The sequence below is a fragment of the Cyphomyrmex costatus genome, unplaced genomic scaffold (genome assembly GCF_001594065.2).
Source record: "Cyphomyrmex costatus isolate MS0001 unplaced genomic scaffold, Ccosl1.0 scaffold76, whole genome shotgun sequence".
In the NCBI taxonomy this organism is placed as follows: domain Eukaryota; kingdom Metazoa; phylum Arthropoda; class Insecta; order Hymenoptera; family Formicidae; genus Cyphomyrmex; species Cyphomyrmex costatus.
Genome location: NW_017280333.1, coordinates 13,465 through 34,784, shown reverse-complemented (window position 1 = coordinate 34,784; position 21,320 = coordinate 13,465). Strand labels below are relative to the sequence as shown.

General features: G+C 30.7%; 4 protein-coding genes and 1 non-coding gene across 8 annotated transcripts; 2 read left to right on the top strand and 3 right to left on the bottom strand.

The window, feature by feature from the left end:
* Window positions 1-873: 873 nt before the first annotated feature.
* Rab27 (RAS oncogene family member Rab27) lies at window positions 874-3,375 on the bottom strand. The gene is made up of 5 exons (XM_018548986.1): window positions 3,213-3,375; window positions 2,876-2,946; window positions 2,423-2,537; window positions 1,205-1,317; window positions 874-1,112 (listed from the first exon to the last, which is right to left on the bottom strand). Exons 1-5 carry the CDS (start codon window positions 3,354-3,356, stop codon window positions 929-931), a joined length of 627 nt encoding a protein of 208 aa, XP_018404488.1. The 5' UTR covers window positions 3,357-3,375; the 3' UTR covers window positions 874-928.
* A 558-nt stretch (window positions 3,376-3,933) lies between these two features.
* LOC108781104 (migration and invasion enhancer 1) lies at window positions 3,934-5,623 on the top strand. 4 transcript variants are annotated; one of them, XM_018548989.1, is made up of 5 exons: window positions 3,934-4,170; window positions 4,562-4,667; window positions 4,757-4,873; window positions 5,188-5,285; window positions 5,384-5,623. In XM_018548989.1, exons 3-5 carry the CDS (start codon window positions 4,833-4,835, stop codon window positions 5,542-5,544), a joined length of 300 nt encoding a protein of 99 aa, XP_018404491.1. In that variant the 5' UTR covers window positions 3,934-4,170; window positions 4,562-4,667; window positions 4,757-4,832; the 3' UTR covers window positions 5,545-5,623. The 4 variants fall into 4 exon arrangements, with proteins under 4 accessions (XP_018404491.1, XP_018404489.1, XP_018404490.1 ...); XM_018548987.1 differs by having other exon boundaries at window positions 4,562-4,675; XM_018548988.1 differs by having other exon boundaries at window positions 4,562-4,679.
* Window positions 5,624-5,835: 212 nt separating this feature from the next.
* mal (molybdenum cofactor sulfurase) lies at window positions 5,836-12,287 on the bottom strand. Its single transcript, XM_018548966.1, has 7 exons — window positions 12,115-12,287; window positions 8,879-9,029; window positions 8,148-8,813; window positions 7,099-8,090; window positions 6,782-6,976; window positions 6,490-6,707; window positions 5,836-6,414 (listed from the first exon to the last, which is right to left on the bottom strand). The coding sequence occupies exons 1-7, from the start codon at window positions 12,197-12,199 to the stop codon at window positions 6,229-6,231; spliced, it is 2,493 nt and encodes an 830-aa protein (XP_018404468.1). The 5' UTR covers window positions 12,200-12,287; the 3' UTR covers window positions 5,836-6,228.
* A 1,450-nt stretch (window positions 12,288-13,737) lies between these two features.
* On the bottom strand, window positions 13,738-17,434 carry LOC108781131 (molybdenum cofactor sulfurase). The gene is made up of 8 exons (XM_018549025.1): window positions 17,353-17,434; window positions 16,733-16,883; window positions 15,983-16,648; window positions 15,481-15,925; window positions 14,964-15,183; window positions 14,323-14,517; window positions 14,043-14,251; window positions 13,738-13,975 (listed from the first exon to the last, which is right to left on the bottom strand). The coding sequence occupies exons 1-8, from the start codon at window positions 17,432-17,434 to the stop codon at window positions 13,790-13,792; spliced, it is 2,154 nt and encodes a 717-aa protein (XP_018404527.1). The 3' UTR covers window positions 13,738-13,789.
* Window positions 17,435-20,968: 3,534 nt separating this feature from the next.
* TRNAS-GCU (transfer RNA serine (anticodon GCU)) lies at window positions 20,969-21,050 on the top strand. Its single transcript has one exon. It is a non-coding gene; the product is annotated as a tRNA-Ser (tRNA).
* Window positions 21,051-21,320: the final 270 nt, after the last annotated feature.

Sequence of the window (21,320 nt, the reverse complement as noted above, 5' to 3'; positions counted from 1 at the left end):
TCAGATAGCACATATATAAATTTTATATATGTTGGTACATATATAAATTTTATGCATATTTTCTAAAAGTATCTAATGTTTTATAATCATTTAAAGATATGTGCTACTTGGAGAACGTTCATTATATAATATCTTATTGTGTGTGTTAGCATCAGTGAGTTTCACACTTTTTTATATCTTTTGCTGTGTATTGTCTTTCTACTGTTAAATCTTGATTTTTTTTTAAATAAAAACTTGCGAGTCACGAAAATGTACGTAAATATTGTATATGCAAATGCGTATATCATATTTATCACTAATTGATTGTCACATTTTATATTAAAATATAAACAATTAAAAATAAAAATTTTACATAAAAATATAAACAATTTTTTTAAAAGACAGAATTTTAATTTATTAGTAAAATTTCAAAAAATTTTCTAAATACTAATCTTACAAAAATTATTTTTAAGAGTAAAAAAATCCCCTGAATTTTCAGATCTTTCTAGATAGTAAACATCCTACAGTATATAAGTAATAGAAAATAATTCCGAATATTTTATTTCTATACATCCTCATAAATATTATTTATAATGAGATTCGTGTAATACTGATATGTTATTGTCAATTAAATAATTAAATTAAGCATTCTTTCATCAGCTTTATTCGAAAACTTTCTTTGATTAATTTTTCCTTATCGATTATATCATATTCCATTCAAACTTTCGACTAAAAACGTGGAACAAATAGCAAACATAAAATCAATTAATTAACGGAATTATTTTCTGATGTTCTAATCTTGCAACGAACATGCTAATCGAAATAGTTTATGATTTATGACGAGATTAACATTGACTTCAAAAATTGAAGGCGTCGGTTTCATAATATGCTCTTTCCTTTGACTTCGGCAGACAGAATGTAGTTTAAAAAACTACATGTACCGACACTGTCAGCAATAGCAGGAACTCCGGGGTGGCGGAGTATCGCGCTCGTGACATCTTAAAACTTTTTGATGTGGTAACGGCGACTTGTCCACCGTAGCCTCCATTCTGCGCATTACACGATCCAGTAAAATTTCCACGGCGCGCTCAACATTTTGCCCAGTTGCAGCACTCGTTTCCAGATAAACCAAGCTGAAAAAAGTACAACACAATAAAGAGAAAAAATAAATATATATTTTTTTAAATAACGTTACATATATTTTACTATTTCTGACTTGACTTACCCGTGTCTTTCAGCAAGATCTCGTGCTTTATGCTCGCTGACAACGCGTTTATCCTCAAGATCAGATTTATTGCCACAGAGAATTATGTCTGGGTCATCACAATATGCGTGTGTCTACACGTATATATACATAAAATAAAATACATTAATTCAATAAATACGAAATTTTTCCAAGAAAATTGTACTATGACAGATTACTGGAAAATTTTAAGCAAAATAAGATATCTATTATTAAATTCTGCAATCAGAGAACTCAACACGATTTCAGATTAAAAATAAATTTTTTATAGTTATATAATTTAAGAATTAAATTTCTTGTACTTATTAATAAAACTTTTATCACAAATGTTTAATTTTTAAATTAAACGACGACTTATGAGTATAGGAAAAAAAATGTGTACATGTATACCACTTATACCCTTATTATGTATATTATAAATATATATTCTAAATATACATTCTAAACATATATACGTGCTATTATAATCAGCAAACAATAGTATCGATCACTATCTAATTAAAGCATTACGGAAGAATTTCTGTGTGTTTAATTTCTACAAAATGTTATCTCAAAGAATTATAAAAGTATAATCATTTAAAATATTATAGATAAAAGAAGTAACAACTTCTTTAAAAATATTTAGATATATCTTATTTCATAATTTAACTCTTTTTAATTATCATTTTTTACTTATTATTATAAAAATTATTTATTTATTATTATTATAATAAATAAATATTATATCTACTGTAAAAATCTGTATAATTTTATATCATCCCTTGAATGTTCATATTTTTATACTTTTCTGCATTAGATACAAATAAATAAATAAAATTGGATTATCTAATCTCTTTTCAATTAAGTATGTCAAATTACGTAAATTTCTTTACTAATTCTTTAAGGATTTTTAACAATCCTTGTAAAAGCATTTTACTCCAATGTGAAATTGTAACAATAAATATCATATTTAAACAAATTGTACATTAGTAATCCACAATAATCAATTCTATCTACATGCTTTATTTTCCTGCAGCAAATTATTAGATTAAATATAACTGCATTTCGGTATCACACAAATGTTATAATGACTATTAAACACAAATATTACATGTGAACTAATTTAAAAAAAAAAATAGAAAAATCGTTTGATTAAAATGCATGCATATATACTCTACATGCAATATATTTATAATAAGAATGTTAATAAATGACAAATACCCGAAGCTGCTCCAGCCAGTTTCTAACTTCGAGAAACGACGATTCATTGGTCAGGTCAAAAATTAGTAGGAAACCCATAGAATCTCGGTAAAAGGCTGTGGTTAGACTTCTGAACCTGGATATTAATAATGTTAAGCTACTTATTTGGAAAGTTAGATTGGGAGTCTTAATTCTCTGTACATGCAGGATGTAATATCATACTCTTGTTTGGATCTTTACAACAATTTGTAATATGCATTTAGCAAGCTTTCACAGTGATGTAATCGAGTTAAGATATCACAATGCAGAATCGCATCTTTATATTATCTCTATCATGAATAATATAATATAAATATGTAACTGCACATTCTACTCGCTTGCTAAAATTTAATGCTGTCAAAGAATGCAACAAATGCATGTAAACATTGGTTTTCTCAAAAACTGTGTTCTTAGATTCCTCTGATATCTATTTACCTTTCTTGACCAGCTGTGTCCCAAAGCTGCAAGTGTACTCGTTGACTTCTACCATTTTCAGTTTGATATATCTGTAATAACAAATAAAATCTTTACTTCTCACTACATGAAATATCTATTATTATTTATCACTGATGAATCTAATATACATAATACATAAACATGACTAATCCACATCTAATACTTTATATTTAGTTTGTGTGGGGTTATTAATTATTCAATGTCTGCCATATCGCAGCTATACTTATATAAATATGCAAGAGGCTTTCTCAAAAATATGCAGACTTCAAACGATCAACGCTATCATTCAAAAAGGTTGTGTTACTCATTCTCTCACCACTCGCTTCTCCTTGAAATCAATCCCAACAGTGGATATGAATCTGGAGTTGAAGGTGCCGTCCGTATACTGATAGAGAAAGCTCGTTTTGCCAACGCCGGAGTTCCCGAGCGCCAAAAACTTCACCAAGTAGTCGTAATTCATTCTGTCGTGAACACCTCGATCGAGGATCCCGCGATGGTCCCAGAAGAAGTTGTCAATGGGACGTATCGAATAAACGGTTCAGCCGGGGGACGAATAATTGTTGTCACCGAACGTCTCCGTCTCTCGTCACTGTCAATTATCGAAGGCGCGCAGCAATCAACGTGGACACCTGTTGCCAGTGTTGCCTACGTGTGCCACTTTCGAAAGGTCCGCGCCCCCGTTGACGCGGCACGCCGTCGAACTACGTCGCGAACCAGGCGATCGTCGTTCAAAGATCAATGGATCAATCACTCGTGTTGTGCTCACGCTCGTGTCTCCAGTCAAATCTAACTGAATCTGACGCGTGTCAAGTCAGCGCAACCCCATGATGAATCGCGATCACCCCAGACCACCCCGTGCGCGACCACGACAGACCGTGACGTCCGTGATGGCAGACGACAGACAGGTCCACGCAGAGAGCAATGGCGCATGGCGCCGTCGCCGTCGGTCGGTCCGGTTGGTCGTCTGCAGTCGCAGGACTGTCACACTCTGCCATAGTCACCCCGCGACTCCGAGCAGTCTCGACTTAATACCATAAACATAGTATAAAGTATAAATCCATAACATGAATAGACGGAGCATCCAAGCATGGTCTCTTTTCTTATGGGAGACCGCGCATTCCCTTTCTGTCTTCTCGCGCCTGCGCAATTTATGTTTACAGCAAGTTTCGAAGGTTAGATTATTAGTACAATTAGTTTAGTGATCAGCGTTGAGCCGGTTGAGCGTGATGGAAATAACAGAGTTGATGGATAGGATCAACAGAGATAATTAGTAGGTATGTATAAACAACAACATATTTAATGACAAATGAGAATAAGCTGTATTTCACATTTATTGCCATTTGGTCTCTTTTCTGTTCCTGTACTAGACTGCATTAGAACTCTCAACAAATATCAAATATATGCCTGTCTCGCTTTAAAGTTTCAAAAGTGTACATACATTAGTTCAGCCACAGAAAACAGACCTATTCTTCATTCATTCTTTTGTATCATTGTATGTATGTATGTACATGTTCCAATTTTTTGTTTTTTTTCATTACGCAACATACGAGAGAGAGAGAGAGAGAGTTTTTTCATTTTTTATTAATCAATCTCATAATCGATAAATTAAAAAGCTCATTTAATGTGAACAACGAAACGAAAAATGATTGTTTACTGTGTTTATAGTTGCTGTACATACCATACATACCTGATTCTATTTTCGAAGAAGCTACTATATGTGCATTGCATGTGTCAAAAAAATATAAAAACAAGAAAGACGCATGATGTTAATGTATGTATGTATGTACAATAGTATTATTTTTGTTATCGAGTATTATTTGAAATAGGTTAAGTTATACTGTAATTAAATGCTGGTTTTAGCGGATGAATACCTAGCCAGTAATAGGAGAGTAAGTGCATTAATGTACTACCGATTTATAACTTAAAATGTGATAAAATGGCAAAAGAAATGAATGTAAAAGTTGACATCGAATATTGGTAAGTTTATGCCTACAATCATATAATAGAATTCTTAATTCAAGTTATTCAGGTTATAATTAACAGGATTCAAGTTCTATTTAAATATAAAAATACATCTTATTTTGTTAATTTCAATGTTAATGTACTCATGTTCATTTATATTGTTTATAGAAATCATAAAGAAACAATTTCATTAAGAAATAGTATACATTCTTATATATTAAGTGGATAAGTTTGCTATTTATATAAATATCCTAGCAAAATGTTTAAATATACTATTTTTTAAAAGACTTTTATTTGCAAATATTAAATTAATTACTATTTTTTTGCAGTGGTTCGTGTGGACATAAGACACATTTTCTTGAATTGGCAAAGGAAATAAAAAAGAGTGTCCCCAATGCCACCATCTCTGGTACAGTGGGAAGGCAAGGCAAGTTCCAAACAGAACATGAAACATATAATCAGAACTGCAGTAAATATAAAACATGAATATCGAGCAAGTGGAAATCTTATAACTGTTATTTTTAGCTTCTTTCGAAGTACAAGTCAATGATGAACTGGTACACTCTAAACTTCAAACTCTCGCGTTTCCAGACTTTGGTGAAGTCGCAGATATGATCAAAGATGTATCTGCAGGTAAACCAGTGAAGAAAATTGTACATCAGACCGAGGACTGTATATTATTATAAACACATTTTATTATAAATCAGGTACAGAGAATAAAAAACTCATTTTATTGATAGAGGAAAGGAGGCCTACATGTTCTCCTACCCCTCTATTCCATAACCGTAATTTTTTTTTAAATTACGTTCATTCTGTACACTTATCAATTATATTATAAGTAGAAGTTCTTCTACCTGCAGTATAATTGATAAATATACAGTTACTCTGTGACTAATAACTTTGTGCCAAAGTAGTTAGGTCACATAAATATTTATTGAGTTATTTCAATAAAATACAACAGTAGTTGATAATCCCTCCCTTCCTCTATGTATTTAATAGAACAATATGATATTCTTTTGTAGCTTGCTCATGATTAAGCCCGATCTACAATTGTATAAACGTAGTTGTAGTTGTAAAAATTAACCAATTATGATTAAATACTAGAAGAATATCCAACTGTGATTGGAGAATTTTTACAACTACGTTTACGCAATAGTTTAGGCTTTATATGTAAAGTTCAGATAATCATGCTTTTCAAGCTTCTATGGGTATTATCTTCAAAGATAACAAAAGATTTACGGATTATCATCCTAATGAAGTGAATGACAAGGTTCACGGAACGTTGTTGGTAATATGGATAAAAACACGGCGACAACTGGCAAATTTTTTGGTATATTATTATATCTTTAAACGTAATCATTAAAAAATTATTAGGAACAGTAGATGTGATCGCCAATCTTAAGCATACCCTGTGTATTTTCTAATCTAGTTAAATAAATTCCAAATCTTAACTTTCCATGGAATTCTTCTGCTAACGTTCTCAGTGGCTCGATAGTCTTTTCGCCAGTTGTTTGATCAATGCATATCATTTGACATCTTGTGCAAGGACCATTTACCTGCCATTAAATGCGTTATATATATAGCACTATTTCGAATTAATTAGTAACTTAGTTAATATAAAAACTTTATACTTCAAAGTTATTATTTCCAATGCAAATATGTTTCCATTTCATTTCATCAAAAGCTTCGCAACCTTCCACAATAATATTTCCTCTAAATCGATGCACAGCTGTATCTTTTTTAAAATCTAAGTCATGAGATACCTTATCATTGAGCCATGACACACTTGCTTCGTTTATTGCTAAATACTGTGCCTGGCTAGAAAATGATAACTCAGTCTTATCTAGACCTACAAGAGGAAAATGAAGAATTCTTTATATATACATAATCGTAACATTGAACTCAATATCTTGACATTCATACCTTTCTTTTGTCTTCCGTGACTTTGTTGTATTAGTCTAAGATTTGGTTTGCCAAGTGCCAAACTTAACCATTCAGAAACCTCCGATCCGCAATCAATACCTTCCACTCTGCTTTCACATATTCTGCTTTGACATATAGGATGTTTCATTGACTTTTCATAACTATTTTTCAAAGAAATTTCAATCATTGGCATTCCTAGAATAATTATTTATGTCAAAAAAATAACACTACAGGGGATAGACAATGAAATTTCATTGTTACTTCAACATCTCCTTAAATTACAGATTATTAAATCTATGTAATTTAACCATCATTACCTGGATATGTTAGTTTCATAATATTTTCCTTTCTAAGAATAACAGGCTTAAGCAAACATAGATTTATATGATGCTTTTGTGTCAAGCAAGTTCCAGAAGATGTCATTATCATCCACTCTCTATCAAATTCTAGACCCTTTGAATTTAAATTCCATGAGTCTGTAATTTCGTGTGCTCCACATGATTTGATAGGATATATGAATAACCGTTTTAAAATACACTTATTTATTTGCGTATTTATTTTGCTAGTATTTATAGCATTCCTAATGCGATTAAGGTTTTTATTTTCATTATGGAAATTATTTTGAAATTTTTTTTTCTCAAAATTATTGTTTACAATTTTCTCGTTTTTTATAATACATGGAACAGAATAATCTATATTAGAATTGTAAAAATGTCTGTGATTTTTAAAAATTTCCAGTTTGTGCTTTTTCCACCATTCCGGAAGTTTTCTGATGTACGGTTCGTCAATAAAACATTTAGTAATCATAAGTACAACTGTCTCAACGTCTTTAATCGTAGACATATATCCGAACGAGATTCTTACTGCTCCGGTTGGTTTGCCGTTAATTAAATCCGCAATACCACTGCACGTATACCCAGCCTCATAATTTTCAAGAATATCTTTAGTCGAAAGGGATAAATGTCTCTGACATGCACCAGGATTGCAAAAGCAGCCTGTCCTTAGATGTACCTTAAATAATGCTGCCATATTTAGAACTTCCATGTATCCTACATATTCACCATTGGAACGCATAACATTAAATGCAACAATGCCGCCTTGTGATCTACGATCCTCATAATCAGAATCAGAGTAGAGTTTTACAACTGGTTTACCATTACAATGATGTAGTGTTAAGAGAGAGTGATGAAGAGTTTTGGCAAGTGAGAAAACGTGTTTTGATATTCGATCCATAGTTAGCTTTGAAAGTATTTCAAAGCCATATTGTAACGACACGATTGATAGAAACGGTACGGTTCCATCTTCAAACCTGCAAATTAGGTTACTTCAGATAATTTTTTCAAAGATAAACACCATTCTTACTTACCTTTGATACAGTATTTCACGTTTTCTGTGAAATCTTTCAGAACTCAAAGCGATGTCCACAGTACCGCCACCGTAATACGTTTTATCTAAAACATCCGAGCTGGTGTTTTTAACCAGCAGGGCGCCAATACCGGTGGGATAGCCAAACATTTTATAAAATGATAGACATACGAAGTCTGGTTTAAAAACAGATAAATCCAAATTATTTGTTGGCACAAAACTGGCTGCATCGAGTAAAACATACCATCTCGTCGATGGTTTTCTAACAAAAACAGAAAGCGCTCCAGTATGCGTATCACTGATCCATTTAAGGGGATACTTTAATCCAGAAAAATTGCATTGCGCAGAATATACGAAAAGAGAATTGCTGCTCTGTCTTTCGTCAGAATCGCGAGAGGTTGTAGGCTGGCTGAAAATTTGAAATGCCTGATCGTGACCTAGGCAAATAGTGTCGGCTCCTCTGGCCGCGACTACATCCCGCATCCCGAGAACCGAAGTGTGATTGTCCTGAACGTAAATAAAACTTCCCGAATGCGATGACATTACTACCTTATTGTTTTCCATCGTAAAACGGAATCCTTCCGCGACTATCTTTAGACTTGCCGTGGCGCCCGAGGTGAAGATGACGCTGTACTCATCAGGATTCGTATTGAAGTGACTCAAAATTCTGAGAATAATTTTTCAAATCAACTGTAAATTTTTTATCGCCCATTTATCGTCCAGTTATCTCACCGATATCTCGTACGTTCGATAATGTCCTGCGTCAACGAATTTCCGGTGGAATGGGGATTTGCATAAAGAGAGCCATGCAAATCAGCGCTAACATTCCTGATCTGTGTATCCGAATACAGAGTTGCGCCTGCGTGATCCACATAGCATTCGCCTAAAGATCATGCAGAAGTAAACTAGCAACATTATTCACGTAATCATCATTCATATGGTACATTTTCCCATATGGTATGGTACATTACATTAAATTTAAATTATTAAAAATTATTTTTTATCAAATAAATATTATCAATCTTTAGTGATAAGTCAGTAATCCAGTATTGATTTTTTAATCATGAAGAAATATTTAATATAGCAAAATTGTTTGTGGAAAATATTAATAAAATATACTTGCAAAATTCCAAAGTTATTGGACATTCTTTTCATTAGGATTTTTTTCTTAATTTGGAATAAATTTTAATAAAAACGTCAAAGCATCTATAATTTTTGTTTTAATTAATGAAATAAGTGAAAAACTAAGAGACTTCGAAAGAAAAAAAGTGTAATATAATTAAAAAATTTTGCTTGTCATTATCCTAAATTATTCAAACGTATGACATGGCGTAGACACATTAACTTATTTGCAGGCGTTATTCTTACATATACCATCATTGTGCAGTGACGGCACTACTAGGAGGTGCCCTAGACACAAATAAATCTTCTGAAGAAAGAAAGAAATAAGTTAAAAGAAGAATCTAGAAGTATTAATTTTTAATTACATAATACTAAAAAAAAAAATTATCAAAAAAGTTTTAAATTACCCTTTACTGTTTTTATATTATATTTTAAATTTATTTAGAAACTACAACAATTATTCTTTAAAATAAAGATGAAGAGATTTTGCATGTTTAATAACCATTCGTCACTGTTATTATTATAAAAGGCAGCTGGCTGTCGGATTTATAGTGACGGTTACAGATCGGTTATAGATAGAAGTGGAAGAGGCCGAAAACGAGCAACGTCTAAACGAGAGGATACGAAAATAGTTCGAGAAGTTAAGAAAAATCCAAAGATTACTGTCAAAGAAATTCAAAAGAACATGATTCTTCATGTTTTGTGACCGCACGGTATGTCGCAGACTTTGTGAAGCAAATTTACACAGCCGGTTCGTACATAAACAACCTTTTATCAGCGCTATCAATAAGAAAAAACGTTTGCAATTTGCTCGAAAGTACGCAAATATATCATTGGACTTCTGGAAAAAAGTTTTATGGACAGATGAAAGTAAATTCGAGTTATTTGGACAAAAGAAGCGGATTAGAGTCTGGAGAAAACATGGAGAAGAGCTTCAAGATCGATTCAGAAAACTGTAAAACATGATGGAGGAAATATTATGGGGGTGTTTCTCATGGGCAGGAATAGGAAATCTTGTTGAAATTGATGGGATTATGACGGCAGATGTTTATATTGATGTAATTAATAAAAATTTGGAGGAGACTTTGCTGAAGATCGGACTAGAAGATAATTTTATTTTCCAGCAAGATAATGATCTGAAACAGCAAAGAAAAGTCAAGCTTTTTTCCGTTCATGCCGCATCAAATAGCTCGAATGGCCTCCGCAATCTCCAGATTTAAACTCTATTGAAAATCTGTGGGCAATTCTGGATAATAGGGCTGACATAAATGCGGAATAACTAACAAAAACTCCTATTTTGAAGCATTACAACTAGCATGGGAGAATCTGGATTCACAACATTTGAAAAATTTAATTGAAAGTATACTAAGGAGACTTCAAAAAGTTATTGAGGCTAAAGGAAGTCATATTAGTTATTAATTAGAATTATATTGCTGTTTTTTTTCTAAAATTAAAATATTATGTTAACTGGCTGTTTTATTTCGTCACACTTAAATATGTAATCTTTCAGAAATCAACATATAACATTATATATTAAATAAAAAATTGATTCTATTTTTAATAAAAATGTTTAATTAATGAATACATTTTCAATTTTAGTACAAATATCTGTAATATAAATATTTTTTAATCCTTATGAAGCAAACCAGTTTTACAAATAAGGTGGCTTTTTATTTTTGCCGGTCACTTTAGGTATCATTTTTAGACGCGAAGAACTCACGACAAGCTGTCTCAATTTGCTCAATAGTTTCGAATCGCATCCTGGCAAGAAAAATTTCATTCAAATGGAACAAATCGCGTAATCTTGCAATGCAAAATCAAGACTGTATGCCGGGTGCAATAAGATTTCGAACCATTTAGATGAACAATATCTAGTTAAATCCACAAGTCTAGTAGACTGGTAGCGAATGATCATTGAGCATGATAGTTTCTACTTTAAGGAATAATTATCATTGTTTCTGAAACAAATTTTGCAAAAACTTTTTATATATAAAATTTAATGGGTGATTTAGAATTTTTTTGATCTAGTGAGATTATCATTTGATTAAAAGCACATTGAGAGAAAACTAACAAAATTAATATATCTCACATATCCCATTGAGCTGCTAACACTAATCTGCAGCTGTTTTAATTATTAGTACTTGTGCAGTTTTAATTTACTTTTTGTACTTTACAATTTAATGTACTCATCTCTATACGCGGATAACTAAATCTGTATATATATTATATAAGATATAACCAAAATCTATAATAAAATAGACGAAATTCATTTACTTTAATATTATTGAAGCTTAAAATCACGAAAATATTTAAAATTTAGAAGAATACGGTAAATAAAATTAATTTCTTCGATATTTTCACTCGCATGGAAGTGAGAATGGAAAGAATGTCCGGCAACTTTGAAACGTCCTGTACAATAATAGTCTTATTACGTAAATAACTTGTAACGATGTCATCACGCATGTCCTTGTCATATCACTGTCGCGAAGTTGAGTACATCGTGTATCAGTCAAATAATTTTTATTATAAACGTAAAAGTTTTCAAGTAACCATTAATAGAAATGCGTCGATATCTAAAATAAATGACCAAACTAGCAGTTTCATAAGTAAAGCAATAAATCAAAAGTCTATTCTTTATAGCTATAAAATTTAATGGGTGATTTAGAATTTTTTTGATCTAGTGAGATTATCATTTGATTAAAAGCACATTGAGAGAAAACTAACAAAATTAATATTAAATTAATGTACACTCACACTTAAAATTACATATTTAAACTTTTGAAGTTTAACGAAAACAAGATAGAAATTTTAGTACGAGTTCTAGTTCTTCCCCAAGTATATCTCACCTTTAAGCCTCGAGAATTCGTTTTCGAGCGATCGCACGGTAGCGTCATCGTAAATTGATGTAAATTCCACTATAGTGTCCACCATGTCGATCGATTTGTGTACCAAATCTTAGAAACTTGTAGCGCACACTGAACTCCAGAATTCCACTTCCACTATCGATACGGCGAAGAAAGACGAGAAACATGCAAGCTATTGCTCAACCGGTTTTTAAATTTCAACTACAGTAACTACACCGTCGCGACCAAGACGATTTAATGACGTAAAAGAGATTGGACGGAAGTAACCATGGACAGCGTGGACACGCGCGATCGCCCGTCTGCGCAGCGCGTTATTGTCGCTCGCATATTTAAGTTTGTAACGGAGTAATTAACGCAAATTAGTTTTACCAATGTAGGATTAACTGTGATCTCAATTTAACTTCACTCTTTATTAGGGATGCACCGAATATCCTATTCTTTATCACTTTTTAGATAAATAATGAGTTAAACCGAGATTAAAATAAATTTTATACTCGGATGGAACCGGTCCTATAACTGTCCGCGCGGAAGGCAATTATCGTTGTCGAGCAAGAACTAGCATTTCTCTTCGACACGATATCTATTGTAATATGACTTAGTTCCGATATTTTCTTGCATGTATGTATCGCCTCGCGGGAGATATACAAACTTGAAGGTAAATAAGCGATAAAGTGTTGCAATCTTATGATAAAGACTTATCACGGAATTACAACACATTGAAGAACTGACGTTACCGATGACCTACGGTATTTTATTATTTAAAATTGTTATATTTGTGTTAAATTTTATAATTTAAAGTTAAAAAAATTACAAAAATTAAAATAGTGAATAAGGAGCAATGATAGTCGAGCAAAAAGTCAGTGTTTAGTAATGATAATTAAATGTATATTTCACATGAAAACAAAAATTCAAACATATCAATCATACATTAAGCTATCCTCCTTAACGCTAAATATTTCATAAATATTCATAAAATGTTCCTAAAATCTCAAAATATCATTCCAAAATATCTTAAAATATTTATTATTATAGAATATAAGAACAATATTCAAATAATACTACGTAGTTACAGTAAAAATTACTTCGAATCTAATTATATGTTTCTTACAGATTTTTTAATGTTAAAAACAATGTTGTAATTTTAATACCTATAGAACAAATTTTCTCACAAGTAAAAAAACGATTTTATTTACGGATTCATTTTCAGTGATAAAACAACTGTAAGAATCACTTTGTCCGTTCGTAGTTTAAAAAAAAGTTTAAATATATCAGACAGTCTAATTATTAATTAAATAATTAATATTCCATATTCACTTTCTTTATATTCCAAAATCTCAATCTCCTTTTTGTCCTTTATATTTTTATCAGTTACGTTCTGTATATGCAAAGAACTTCTACTTATAGCATAATTAATATTAATTTATGGTTAGTAAACTTGTACTAAAAATAGTTATGTCACATTATATCTACAGAGTTATTTCAATAAAACTAAGTTATTTCAATAAAACTAAGTCTATAAAAACTCCCTTCTTTTCTTTATATAATACTAAATACTTAATAGAATATACTTAATGGAGCATGTTAAGAAATTCTTTTGTAGTTTGCTCGTGATAAATTGTATACGTAAAGTTTAGATAATTATTTAAAGATTATATCTCTAAGAAAAATATATATAATCTCCAATCTTAAGCGTACTTTGCGTTTTCTCTAATCTAGTTAAACAGATTCCAAATCTCAGCTTTTCATGGAACTCTTCTGTTAATGTTCTTAATGGCTCAATAGTCTTTTCACCAATTGTTTGATCAAGGCTTATCATTTGACATTTTGTGCAAGGGCCGTTTACCTGCCATTAAATGCATTATAGTAATATACTTCGAATTAATAGCTTAATCAATATAAAAACTTCATACCTTAAAATTGTTATTTCCAATGCGAACATGTTCCCATTGCATTTCATCAAAGGCTTCGCAGCCTCCCACAATGATATTTGATTTGAATTGATGCATTGCATCTTTTAAAAAATCTAAGTCATCAGATATTTTATCAATAAACCATGACATACTTGCTTCGTTTACTGCTAAATACTGCGTCTGGTTAGATAATTCTGCTTTATTTAATTCTATAAGAGAAGAGAAATTAGTTTTCTACCAGTATAAGAATTACAGTTTTACGACTTTAACATTGGTATACCATTTTTTTGTCTCTCACGACTTCGTCGAATTAATTTAAGATTTGGTTTGCCCAATGCTAAGCTTAGCCATTCAGAAACTTTTGATCCACAATCAATACTTTGTACTTTACTTTCATATACTGTGTTTTGATGTGTAGAATATTCGATTGACTTTTCGTAAACATTTTCTAAAGGAATGTCAATTGTTGGCCTTCCTAAAATGATTTACCATTTATACAGGATTCATTTATACAGAGATGCTAACTAATTAAATAGGTTAAAAGTTAAATAACAAATTAAAAAATTAATAACATTATTGAGTTACTTTTAAACTTTAATTCATTAATTCTTTTTAAATGAAAATTTCTTTATCAATCTAAAAGATTGCATGCTAATATTATTTTCTATAACATCTTAAACATTAAAAAATTATTTTAGAAAAAGCTTAATGACTGTACTGGGCGTGATGCTCGTAATGTCCAAAAGTGAAAGTAGATTGGTTCTGCATTATACATAGGATCGTAGTTAATTTAATTTAGTTTTAAAAAAATATTAACCAAACTTGGCATTTATGCTAATACAATACTATAATATTATACATTAAGTTATTGCGGAATACTACTGTATAATATTTATATTCATAAAATTTAGCTATCATTACCTGGATATGTTAGTCTCATAATATTTTGCTTTCTAAGAATAACAGGCTTAAGCAAATATAAATTCGTATGATGCTTTTGTGTCAAGCAAGTTCCAGAAGATGTTATTATCATCCACTCTTTATCAAATTCTAGACCCTTTGAATTTAAATTCCATGAGTCTGTAATTTCGTGTGCTCCACATGATTTAATAGGATATATGAATAACCGTTTTAAAATACACTTATTTATTTGCGTATTTATTTTGCTAAAATTTATAGCACTTCTAATGCGATTTTTATTTTCATTATGGGAATTGTTCCGAAAATTGTTTACATTTTTTTCATTATTTGTAATACATGGAACAGAATAGTCTATATCAGAATGGTAAAAATGCTCATGATTTTTAGAAAGTTTATGCTTTTTCCACCATTCCGGAAATTTTCTGATGCACGGTTCATCAATAAAACATTTAGTAATCATAAGTAAAACTGTCTCAACGTCTTTAATCGTAGACATATATCCGAACGAAATTCTTACTGCTCCAATTGGTTTCCCATTTACTAAATCTGTTTCACCACCGCATACATATCCAGCCTCATAATATTTAAGAATCTCTTTTGTCGAAAAGGATAAATGTCTTTGACATGCACCGGGATTGCAAAAGCAACCTGTCCTTAGATGTATCTTAAATAATGCTGCCATATTTAGAACTTTCATGTATCCTACATGTTCACCATTGGAGCGCATAACATTAAATGTAACAATGCCGCCTTGTGATCTACGATCTTCATAATCAGAATCAGAGTAGAGTTTTACAACAGGTTTACCATTACAATGATGTAAAATTAACAAAGAGTGATGAAGAGTTTTAGCGAGTGAAAAAACGTGTTTTGATATTCGATCCATAGTTAACTTTGAAAGTATTTCAAAGCCATATTGTAACGACACGATTGATAGAAACGGTACGGTTCCATCTTCAAACCTGCAAATTAGGTTACTTCAGATAATTTTTTCAAAGATAAACACCATTCTTACTTACCTTTGATACAGTATTTCACGTTTTCTGTGAAATCTTTCAGAACTCAAAGCGATGTCCACAGTACCGCCACCGTAATACGTTTTATCTAAAACATCCGAGCTGGTGTTTTTAACCAGCAGGGCGCCAATACCGGTGGGATAGCCAAACATTTTATAAAATGATAGACATACGAAGTCTGGTTTAAAAACAGATAAATCCAATTTATTCGTTGCCGCGAAACTAGCTGCATCGAGTAAAACATACCATCTGGTCGATGGTTTTCTAACAAAAACAGAAAGCGCCCCAGCATGCGCATCACTTATCCATTTAAGGGGATACTTTAAACCAGAAAAATTGCATTGCGCAGAATACACGAAAAGAGAATTACTGCTCTTTGTCTCGTTAGAATCTCGACAGGTTGGAGGCTGGTTGAAAATGTGAAACGCCTGATCATGGTCCAGGTAAATGACATCGGCACCTTTAACTGCGATTACGTCTCGCATCCCGAGGACTGACATGTGATTGTCCTGTACATAAACAAAACTTCCTGAATGCGGGGACGTTGCTATCTTTTTTTCATCCGTCGTAAAACGGAATCCTTCCGCGACTATCTTTAGACTTGCCGTGGCGCCCGAGGTGAAGATAACAGTGTACTCATCAGCATTCGTATTGAAGTGACTCAGAATTCTGAAAATGGTGATTCAAATTAATTGTAAATTTATTATTAGATACGCGCGAATTTATCTGTAATTTACAACAGGAATCTCTCACCGGTATCTCATACGCTCAATAATGTCTAGTGTCTTTGAATTTCCAGTGGAATGTGGATTTCCATAGAGACATCCATGCAGATTAGCTCCAGCATTTTTGATCTGCGTTTCTGAATACAGAGTTGTACCCGCGTGATCTACGTAGCACTCACCTAAGAAAAACAATATGGAAATCATATTTTGGTAACACATTTATTTAGTAGATTTCTTTATGTATAATTTTGTTACGCAGCAAGTGTTGTCATATCTACAGTGCAAGAATCATACAGTCATAATATATTTATATATTTCTAGAAATTTTCTGAAAATGGATCAAATCTCATCTAGTCTAGTATAGTTACATCCAAAGCGGAGTTCATCAAAACAGTACAATTAATATTATTTTTCTTTAATTATCGTTCTTTAATTCTAAGAAATATACTAAGGCTGGTATTCAATTCTTATGTTTGAAATTTTTGTCTCAAGCAGTTTAAGATGTCATAGTTTTAAGATGTCATAAGCTAATTAGGGGGCTATATTAGCATTTTAAGACTATTTAAGATAGTCTTATAAAATAAAAACGGACTGAAATGTGAATAATGAATTCCACCCTAAGAAAATCCTTTCTTCTGAGCATCTTACCTTCGAGTCTCGTGAATTCGCTCGCTAGCAATCGCGCGGTGGCATCATCATATACCGGTGTGAATTTCACTATATCCTCCATCATGGTACATCCAATCATATATCGATCGATTTCGTACAAGATCTTAGGATCCCACGATGCACATAAAACACACTGAATTCCAGAGCTGCGCTATCAACACGCCTAAAATCGGAAATATGCAAACAATTGTTCAATTCAAGTTTCAACCGCAATTCGCGTACAAAGATTAATGATATGAAAGAAATCGAACCACTATCAATATACGTACACATGTATATGTATACATAATATATACGTATGTTGATTAGCGCTGAAACACTACCGTGTCTCCTGATATAGTTCATTCAATCACTACTACAACCTTACTACTATACTTTCACTAAACAATTAAGGCCCGGTTGCATCAACATTACTTAGACTTTAAGCGAAACTTAAAACTCTCTGTATCGTTTTAAAGCCGAAACAGAGACAGAGAGAGTTTTAAACCTCGCTTAAAATCAAAAGTAACACACACACCTTCGTATTACTACTTATAAGTATACTTATAAATATACTTATAAGTAAATAATTTACTTAAATAACAATTTAATGTAATTGGTTGGATCTATAGGTAAGACAATTACATTAAAAAAACAAGACATTCAATTGAGTGCTTGTATTATAAATTATAAAATTTATTGTAAATTTTTATTTGATCTATATCGTAATTATTTTTTGTTTAGAGTAATTTAATTTAAAAAAATTACATGTATTTTTTACATTAAAAGAATGCAATTTTATATATTTTTTATATTTATTATATTATAGAATATATAATAATATATTATTAATTTAATATAAATATTTTTTAAAAATTAATTTAATCTAACTTAATAACTCTAATGCCCATTTCCACCAATGCAGATTAACTTTAATCTCGGTTCAATTTGCTCTTCATCTTTTTCTAATTCTAAAAATTAGAAAAAGATGAACAGTAAGTTCAACCGAAATTAAAGTTAATCTGCATTGGTGGAAACAGGCATAAGTGTTAATTTTATCTTTTTTTAAAAAAGAAAACTTATAGAGAGAGAGAGAGAGAAAGAGAGAGGTGTCTTTCTCTCTGCCCCTGGAAATTTTAACTCACTTTTTAACTAAATGTAAGTTAGTGCTCTATTTATGCAACCTTTAACGTAATTAAATTAATCTTGTAGATCATTAACTTGTAGTTAAAAGAAAAAGGTTAATTTATTCAATCCCGATATTTATCTTTTAAAAAGATGCTTCCTTACATTTAGAATATAGCAAAATATTGTTCCCAAACCACAGTATCAAAGATGTCGACGCTTACTATAGTAACTGGATAAACTGTATTCCTGTGTATACTATCTCTCATTCCACAGTAATTGCGATACTCTTAATCCGTTTATATATGTCAATAGATCGTAGAAAAACTGCTAAGATCACTTGTGTGTTTAAGTCGTAGAATAATTAATGTAAATTAAGAGTTACTTAACTTGATAAAAATCAAAGTGACCTTTTTAATTAATTTTTTTATACAGCATACATTAGTCGCCAATTATCGCTTTCGAATACACATTACGCATGTTAAACTACGCTGTATACTTGCAGACTAATGCCCGTATTCATAGTCAGACCTTATACTTAAGGTTTCCTTAAATTTATCTTTAGATGCTCAGTAGTTTATTTCTAGAATCTAGAATATTGATAGTAATTAATAAATTAAAAATATTTTTTATTAATTATCGTTGGCAAATTTATGCACAAACCCAAAAAATATAGTAATAGAGAGACTTATTATAGAATTACAGCACTACAAGAACTGATGTTACATATTGCATTTCATTATATATATTGATGCGCGCACTCGTTGCGGAACTATTTAACGAGGGGAGTTTAGAATACTGAAAAGTACAGTGACCGGCAAAAATAAAAAGCCACCTTTTCAGTTATCCTGTTTTGTTTTATAAAATAATAAAAATATCAAAATGCTGCTTTTATTGATGAAATAGGAAGCATTTATAATTTATTTCGAGGTTTCTTTTATCTAAAAAGTTACATAAATTTTTTCTTATCTTTCAAGTTTATCTATATTTCTTAAATATTATTATTTCTTAAATTGACAAAATAAAAAAGCTACTAGGGTTTGTCTCGTATAATATGTACAGTACTTTGTGATTATACAGAAAAAATTAATGGATACGAATAATCTTAATAGCTAAAAGGAGTCAAACGCTGTTAACGGTGCGCAATTAATATACAAATATCTTAGATACAAAATTTCGAACGTTTCGATCCTATTGTTTTTTCGGAACCATCATCAGCGTTTGACTCCTTGTAGCCATTAAGATTATTCTTATTTATTAATTTTTTTTTGTATTTTGTTTTGAACATAAAGGAGTCTTTAATTTAATTGTTGACTTTTTGATTATGTTATTTATCTTAAAGTTTGCATCTTCTAAAGTGCATAATAATACTGTGCAGAAACAGAAGCGGAATACAATGGATCCCGCCATATCTACATACTATTGTATAATACCTGCGCGACGTGTATCTATTCCTATTATAATACAAAAGTATTTCGAATTTTGGTCTGAAATTTTATGAGTATATTTTCTGAGAGTAATATTGATTAAAGCAAAAAAATCGAAAATTTTGGCTCTTTAAACCAGCCTCCTCCTTAATAACAATATTCATAAATACACGTTTATACATCACGTTACAAGTACCCTCAATATTCGCAGGACAAAATTTTTTGACATGTTATGTTTAAACGCTATTATATGTATAAACATAAAATAGATGATTAGTCGAACATATAGAGGAACAGCTGTATAATCAGTAATTGATACTTGTTAGTACTTCATACACACAAAATATTTTATAAATATAAACAAAATGATGTCAAGGGCGATTAAAGAGTCAAAAAGAATTTTCGTTAAACAATAAAATATATAATTAGTCATTTTCAATAAAATTAAAACATTACTTTAATACTAAATCGCCTATATAACTATATAATAATAAAGTTAATCTTTAATCACCCTTGACATCATTTTGTTTATTTTTATATAACGAGTCCTTATTTCTTTTTTATTAATCTGTTTTTCATAAATATATTATCATATTTTATAAATTATATAAAAATATAAATATGAAAATTAAATTTGTATTTGTATTATTATTTATATAAAATAATAATTTGTATATTAATAATAAATATAATAATAATTTAAATATTAATAAATAAATAATGTTTTCTTAATCGATCTCACATTTTTATATAAAAAATTCATCACTGTTATACAACATTTGCAGAAATCAATGAGATTGTATCACAAAATCGCGTCAAATTATTCAACTCGATAAAAGTTACATTTTCGATTAATTGCTTTTTTTTTATACGACACACGTCAATCGCCAATTGTTATGTAACGCATATGCCACGCCATACATTTGTAGATGTATATTTTATCGAATAGCAGATTTTTTATTGTTCAAATCTTTTTTAATTTATAAAAATTGCACAGTAATGATATTGCAAGAAGTCAAGATGTCACGACTTACTACAAACATTTTAAACCCCTCAACTTGCGTGACGAGGTGGCCGAGTGGTTAAGGCGTTGGACTGCTAATCCAATGTGCTCTGCACGCGTGGGTTCGAATCCCATCCTCGTCGAACTTTTTTTTTTACAGAAAGCAAATTTGATGTGAAGCGGTAAATGTTTTAAAAATTTAATATTTATACAATAAACAAACTTAACAAATTCTGCAGAACCATTATACACCAAAAAAATTGTTTATCATTCGAAATTATTATTCGTTGGATTTACATTTATTTCATTGAAACAATATAATTTTAAGTGAAATACTATTTTGTTTAATACCACTTTTTTTTAGTTTTATTCTATTATATTTTATTATATTAAATTATATATATATATATATA